The following is a 7831-nucleotide window of genomic DNA, read 5'->3' as shown; positions in this document are numbered from 1 at the left end:
TATTTATTTCACATTTAGTCAGTCGTACACTTAGTGTTTATACAAGCAAATATTAAAACGTTTATATGCAAGAAATACCACAGAGCTCAACTATTATTTGTAAACGGTGCTCAGCCGTWGCAATACGAGGAGGAACATGACATTAGGTGAAGTTAAACACGAAACATGGAAGTTAGTTACGGCTGGTCCTTAGAGGACCACCACAATGCTCATGTGGTCCTCGGTGAAAATGAATTTAACATCCGAGTTAATAAATCTGATCTGATCAGCAGATCATGGCCTCTGTAACCCTACTGAATTCTGAGCTGGAGTTAATTTTTCCACACATCTTTTCAGTTTGTTTTTGTTTAACAATAAAAAAAATGACATGGTAAAATCTGATGCATGTTTTAAACACTTTAGGTTAGTTTTTTTAATCATTTTGTTTAAATCTAACCTAAAGTGTTTAAAACATGCATCCTGAGAAATCAAATGCTTTATCTTTTGTCCACGACTTCCTTTACAGTGTTTTAATCCTAAATAAATCCAGTAACTGCGTGCAACAACTAAGGCCGTTCAAAGAGCCATCTGCAACAGGTAAGACGTTCTTACCCTTTCATGATCTTACTTTCAAAAATGTAGCATTCTTTTAATATTCTTTACCATCGTACACTAAAAAAGTAAATATTTTAGCGGCAACAATTCTAACACAAACTTTTCGTTAATTTAAATGTAAGARGGTAAATAAAAATAAAGAAACCCTRTTACATCAATACAGAATTTATTTTATTTTAGTTTCAGATGAATGCTTCACATTTTGTACAAAATCATTAGAAAATGCCTGACGCTCTGAAACTCCACGGCTAACCTTCTTTTGTTTAGCAGCCCCAGACACCCAACAAGCAAACCACGCAGCATCCTGGACCGGTCGGTCAGACTCAAGAGTATAATCGACAGTCAAACTTGTCCCAGAGTGTTGAGTTTTAGCGGCTGCCTTGCAACAGGGTGCATGTATATTTAGTGATGTARGGACATGAAGAGAAGGATGAAGAATGGACTTTTTATTTTACAGCTTTTCACCTCTCATCATGTTTCTTTCATGTATGGACACAGTACCACGTCAACGACACATCATTGGTTAGGATTAGTTCTTAAGATTTTTAAAAACAATAAAAGTAAAAAAAAAGAGAAAAAAAAAAAGAAAAAGATGAACCAATGACTGCAGGTCTGTGGAGCTGAAGATGGGACCGGACCCTCTGACTGGAGGGTGCAAACAAGAGTGGGGACAAAAAGGGAGGGGGTGATTTAATATTAGAATTATTACTAGATGTTCTGCTAATGTGTGTACACACACACACACGCGCACACATTTAGTCCTCTTGCCAAAAGCTTCAAAAATCTTAATGGACGCCACATTCTGCAACGCTTCATGATAGAAAGTGTCCACTCACAATTATCACTAAAAATGATTTTGTTTTTACATTAATTTAAAGAATGCACCCTTTTAAAACAGAAGAAAAAAAAGACAGAGGGGCAAGAGAGGCACTTACACAATCACTTCATTTTACACAGTGCTTGCATCTGTGTGTGTGTGTGTGTGTGTGTGTGTGTGTGTGTGTGTGTCTAGTAATAAGACACAGCTACGGTGTTATTTTTTTCTGTTTGGACCACACTCACAGGGGTTCGTTTTTACAAATGGAGCATGTTTTTCTTTTGTTTTTAGCTGTTGGCACATGTACATGCAAAGCTTCAGTTTTAACCTGCACAGGTAAACTGGGGTGGGTAGAGGAGGGAAGGAAAGGATAACAGTTTGTACGTGAACAGAGAAATAAACAGATACACTGACGGGGAGGTTGTTCAAGCCCCACCCCCTCATCCTTAAATCCAGCACCCCCCCCCACCCCACCCCATTTGGGTCTGATGTTCGATAGCAGCACCAGAGGAGCCCTCTGCACCGTCAGCCTGTCGGATCAGTCAGTCTCCAGGATGAGCGGCGGCTGCTCGTTCTCCTCCTCCAAGCGTAGGTCGCTGAGGTCTTCTTCGAGCCCCGCCCCTCCCACGGCGCCTTGCTCTTCGCAGTAACCTGGGCAACAAGTTCAACAATCAAAAGCAATACGACAAACACCTCAAGACTCGCATTAAGTTTTAGAAGGTAGATGAAATGACCACGACTGAACGGTGAGAAAACAGGTGATTATTAAAGGATAGTTCAGATCTTTTCAAGTGAGTCTTTATGGAAAGTTTATTTCTTACTTTGTTTGTTCTTGGCCCCGCTCATAGAAGTCATTTGATCAGAATTAAGCTGTTTCTCTAAATTAATTCATGTTTAGTTCATGTCTCATCTTACAACAAGCCCCCTCCGAGAACGTCATTTTATTTTACTGTTATTTAACCAGGTAAATCCCATTGAAATCTCTTTTTTTCAAGGGAGGCCTGAAGACAACCTGTTGGACATGTTCATACATGTCAACACCTTTGGACGTTTACCTGTACAAAGAGCCCTAAAAATCCATTAATTTTGCAAAAAGTCCATACAACTCGCACCCGCGGGGGGTGGGGGGTGTCAGTTGCGGACATGAAAGCTCCTGCTGCGAAGCAGGAGGAAAGGAGAGAGAAAAAAGGAACTTATTTCTAGCGGCAGAACAAGTTGGAAGATGGCTGTTTGATGTTATTGATGTTATTGTTTTTAAATCGTCCTACAGGTTCTGACATGTTAGATAAATTTGAAAATGAGGTTTTTAAAATATCCGTAAGACTTGAAAAAATCCGTGAGATTGCTCTATACGTCTGTATACCTGCAAAATGACATAAATTCCTTATAACTTACAGACAATCCGTACAAGCTGACATGTATGCGTGGTTTTAGGGGTGGGAGAAACCYSAYCACCCYGWGAAAACTCARGCAAGCARGAGGAGAACATGTAAACTCCACACAGAAAGACCCCAGGTCCGAACCGGGGATCAAACCCAGGACCTTCTTGCTGTGAGGCGTCGGTGCTAACCACTGAGCCGTCGTGCTGCCAACGTTCATCCTGACTCAGCACTTATGATAGTTTGAGTCAAAATTAGAGCTGCAGGATTTGTGGTTTGAGCATCATCACAAAGCGTGTGCAATAATCACACTGCAGGTCCTGAGATGTAGGAGGCAAATTAAATCTACGTGTTCTGTGAACAGAGAAATGGACTCGTGTTGCTGTTTTTATTTTGTCGGGTTGCTTTTCCGAGTTGCTTCGTGTCAAAAAAGCTAAATGTTTCATTTTGTTGTTGAACTTCTGAGACAATAACGGCAGTGAATTCTCGAGCTGTGGAGGAAGACAACGAGGATCTTGATGAAAACCAGGAAGATGAGCAAATTTGCAGAGAACTGAGGGAAAAGAGGTAAAATACYGTTATATTAAAGTGTGACAAAAAGAGAAAATAAACACAGAGGCAAAACGTTAGGTGGTAAAACACGACTCACGTTTGCAAGATGGTGGCAAAACTTAAAGYGTTATTCAAGTCATCTGTTAAAAATTCCTGTATTTTTTCTTACTGCAATATAAATCGCAGGGGCTGGGCATCGAGTCTCGATTGGAACTGGGACGTTACAATTCTCCCTGAATCGTTCAAATTTTTAAATTTCGATTCCTAGTTTTGATACTAGTCTGCAGACTGGAAGAATGAGCCGCCGAACACCGATGAAGAAGAATCTACAAACGGACAGTGTGGCCTAACATTCATAAAAGAATAAGATTCTATTGAGCAAAGGACGGCGCATGACCAACATGATTTAACCCTGCTCAGGGTTCTGTCTTTGAATTCTTAGCTAAGTTCACACAAAGTTTACAGAAATAAAATTATAGGAGAACTTAAGACAATTTCATCCAGAAATAGAAGAGTGGTGGTACAAAACCTGCACAACTGACTGAGTCATAGACATTTCCAAGTTGGCTAATGTGAATAAGCATCCACCTTGAACTGAATTAACTTTAAACATTTATCAGAGATATTTTAACAAACACTGTCACTCAAACAGAAGTAATTACACAATCATCCACCTTTATGTAGTGAGTGATAAACACATTATTGTTTGGTGTTTAATAAAGACAATGTAGATTTTTGAAGCTGCAGTCAGTGCATTACACACAGCAGAAAATCATAAAAAAGTTAAATTTGTACAGAGTCAGTTTATTACAGCTTACAGTACTTACAGACACATTTTACATATAATGACAGAGTTATTGTATCAACATAAAACTCTTTCCTTGAGTTTAATTAAAAGTCATTTACTGCCATCGATGTATCTTACCTTTAGTGACAGCTGCACTGTAGGTTTGGGCCACGAGGGGGCGATCATGTGACCCCTGCTCCAAGATCTCATTGGGGGTCTCGGTACTGCTGTCTAATCTAAAGATAGTGACAAAAAACAATGAACATAAGTCCAACAAAAGCAGCCTTCAGGTTGGAAACCATTAAAACACATGGTTTCTGTGCTCTGCACAATGACAATAAAGGTCTATATTATCTCTTATCTTATAAACTAATTCCTTCTTTATTTCCAAACCACATGCTTTACCTGTGCTGCTTCATGAGCGTGCACTCTCCTCCCTCCTGTGGATCCAAGTTGTACAGGTACAAGTATCCATCAGCTGCAGCAACCAGCAGCCTGGGAATCTTCTGAATCCTTATTTGGAACAGTAAAACAGAGACGCATGAACATCCTGTTAAGAATAAAAGTCTAGTTTTACTGARGCTGACCGGCAGCTGGCAGGACAGCATCCTGTTCATTTGCATTTGTGCAGTTGGGTTACAGTTTACAAACAGGAAGTGATTAATATTTAACAAAAGCAAACAGAAATTGAAAAAGAAAAGAAATGATAAAAAGCTGACCTCAGCAGAAACAGCACATCACTCTAAAGCATGAGCACAGATTTAATCACAGTGAGGTAATAAAAATAAAATAAATACATTTTAAAAGTGAGGTGATGCATTACAGTTTTTTTTCCTTTAATGACACGAGGGAGACTTCTGTCACACATTAAACTTTCTGCGCTACGTCTCTTCTGGTTCCAAACTGCTCGCTTCTCTTCTGAAAGCTGAACGGCTCCATCTGTGGTTTAAAGATGGCCTGGTCTGTGCAGCCATTTCATGGAACTAGTTTAACAAAGAGCCTGAAGTTTAACCCTTTAAACCAAGGAGCAAAATCTAATGTACATCAATGGTTATACTCCTGTGATTAGTAATTACTGAGTAATATAAACACTTTTAAATAAAGGTAAAGATGTTTAAAAGACACAAAATGTAAATAAACACCACTTTGAAATATCATATATAACATCCCAATAGTGGTTTATTAAGGTTCAGGAGCTCATTTGGCAAAAATACCCAGTATTCAGACCTCACAGAGAATAATGTGAACCGCTAATTAATTTTCTGCCTGTTACAATGGAAGGACTCCACGAAGAGTTCCTTCCCTTCCAGCAGGCAACATGGAAGCGAGATGTAAGAAGCAGAAGTATTTTCTGCCAAAAGAACCAGCATTAAATCTTTGATATGGTGTTAATTTATACATTTTGTTTGAGGTTAACTCAGTTTTCTGATGTTTATGTTGGGAGAAAGTGAAGGTCACATCAAAACCTTCTGTTTATATATTTTTAAGTGGATCCTTCAGTTTTCTGAAGCACATTTTGGTTCATTATTGTATTGTAGGGATCTTCTCTTTCACATTATTTATTTACAGATTCTTCTCAAAAAATTAGCATATTGTGATAAAGTTCATTATTTTCTGTAATGTACTGATAGACATTAAACTTTCATATATTTTCGATTCATTGCACACCAACTGAAGTAGTTCAAGCCATTTATTGTTTTAATATTGATATTTTGATAAAAAAGTAAAGAAAAATTAAAAATCCCTATCTCAAAAAATTAGCATTTCATGAAAAGGTTCTCTAAATGACTTATTAACATAATCATCTGAATCAACAAATTAACTCTAAACACCTGTAAATGATCCCTAAGGCTTTTAAAAACTCCCAGTCTGGTTCATTACTCAAAACCACAATCATGGGTCAGACTGCTGACCTGACTGCTGTCCAGAAGGACATCACTGACACCCTCAAGCAAGAGGGTTAAGACACAGAAAGACATTTCTGAATGAATAGGCTGTTCCCAGGGTGCTGTATCAAGGCACCTCAGTGGGAAGTCTGTGGGAAGGAAAAAGTGTGGCAGAAAATGCTGCACAACAAGAAGAGTTGTCAGTCAGTGATGGTCTGYGGTGCCATGTCAGCTGCTGGTGTTGGTCCACTGGGTTTTATCAAGGACAGGGTCAATGTAGCTATCAGGAGATTTTGGAGCACTTCATGCTTCTATCTGCTGAAAAGCTTTATGGAGATGAAGATTTCATTTTTCAGCACGACCTGGCACCTGCTCACAGTGCCAAAACCACTGGTAAATGGTTTACTGACCATGGTATTACTGGGCTCAATTGGCCTGCCAAGTCTCCTGACCTGAACCCCAGAGAGAATCTGTGGGATATTGTGAAGAGAAAGTTGAGAGACACAAGACCCAACACTCTGGATGAGCTTAAGACCCAAGACCCAACACTCTGGATGAGTTTAAGGCCACTATCGAAGCATCCTGGGCCTCCATAACACCTCAGCAGTGCCACAGGCTGATTGCCTCCATGCCACGCCGCAATGAAGCAGTCATTTCTGCAAAAGGATTCCCCACCAAGTATTGAGTGCATAACTGAACATAATTATTTGAAGGTTGACTCTTTTTTTTTTGTATTAAAAACACTTTTCTCTTATTGGTTGGATGAAATATGCTAATTTTTTGAGATAGGTATTTTTGATTTTTCTTTACTTTTTTGCCAAAATCATCAATATTAAAACAATAAAAGHCTTGAACTACTTCAGTTGGTGGGCAATGAATCTATAATACATGAAAGTTTAATGTTTATCAGTACATTACAGAAAATAATGAATTTCATCACTATATGCTAATTTTTTAGAAGGACCTGTATACAGATGATTGTGTAGAAAATTCACTGAGATTTAAGCAGTTCTTTCCTCTGCCAGCACGTCTTGCATGACACCAGATACAAGCTCAAATGATGATCCATCCATTGATGTGCTCAACAGCTCCAGAAGTTTTTGTTCTATTCTTTTTAATGCAAATCTTTACTGGTTTTCTCCAAATATATATTTACTCTCTTTATTTCATTAAAAATGTAAGAAAGTAATCCTTCATCTTTCTCTTATCTGGGTATAAGTTTATCTTACAGACTACAGTCACACTGCAGGTCTTAATGCTTAATTTAGATTTTTTGCTCAAATTAGATTTTTTTTTGTGGACGTTCACATTAAATTTTAAATGTGACCTCCATCAGACTCCAGCGTGAACTCTCTTCAGCACCGATACGACCCACATGCGCAGAAGAAGACCTGACATCAGGTTCCGCTCACTGCTTACAGGAGTAAACGTGGACGCTACATGTTAGCATGCTGATTCTGAAGTTCTGCAGAACTGGATTCTCTGGGGCAGTGTGTATTTATGGAATCAGAGTGAACCGCTGGAAGTAAAGGCCAGTAAAACCCAAACTGATGTTTGTGATGGCGTGTTCATGCTCACACAGCTAAGGCGCAGATGTTTTTGTGCCCGCAGAAAGGCAGGCGAACTGTGGCGAAGGCTCGGCCRTGGGTGAACATCTCTGTGACCTGCGACGGCAGGTAGGTGGTGGACGCCATCAGGACCTTCCCCAAATACCCTCCCCATGTGGTGGGTTCCTCTGCTGGCCTGAAAACACACACACACACACACACACACACACACACACACACACACACACACACACACACACACACACACA

At 39.4% G+C, this 7831-nt stretch overlaps 1 protein-coding gene across 1 annotated transcript in view; it reads right to left on the bottom strand.

The window, feature by feature from the left end:
* Window positions 1-1875: 1875 nt before the first annotated feature.
* Window positions 1876-7831, bottom strand: part of wipi2 (WD repeat domain, phosphoinositide interacting 2) — a gene marked incomplete at its 5' end in the record, with an annotated part of 14204 nt that continues 8248 nt past the window's right edge. The window contains 4 exon segments of the mRNA XM_014012869.1: window positions 1876-2062; window positions 4268-4365; window positions 4535-4642; window positions 7594-7758. Coding sequence (XP_013868323.1) covers window positions 1950-2062; window positions 4268-4365; window positions 4535-4642; window positions 7594-7758 — 484 coding nt within the window. The 3' untranslated portion in view covers window positions 1876-1949.

This window comes from Austrofundulus limnaeus, unplaced genomic scaffold (genome assembly GCF_001266775.1).
Source record: "Austrofundulus limnaeus strain Quisiro unplaced genomic scaffold, Austrofundulus_limnaeus-1.0 Scaffold96, whole genome shotgun sequence".
NCBI lineage: Eukaryota > Metazoa > Chordata > Actinopteri > Cyprinodontiformes > Rivulidae > Austrofundulus > Austrofundulus limnaeus.
Note: the sequence above shows the minus strand (reverse complement) of the source record. Positions and strands in the feature narration are given on the sequence as shown.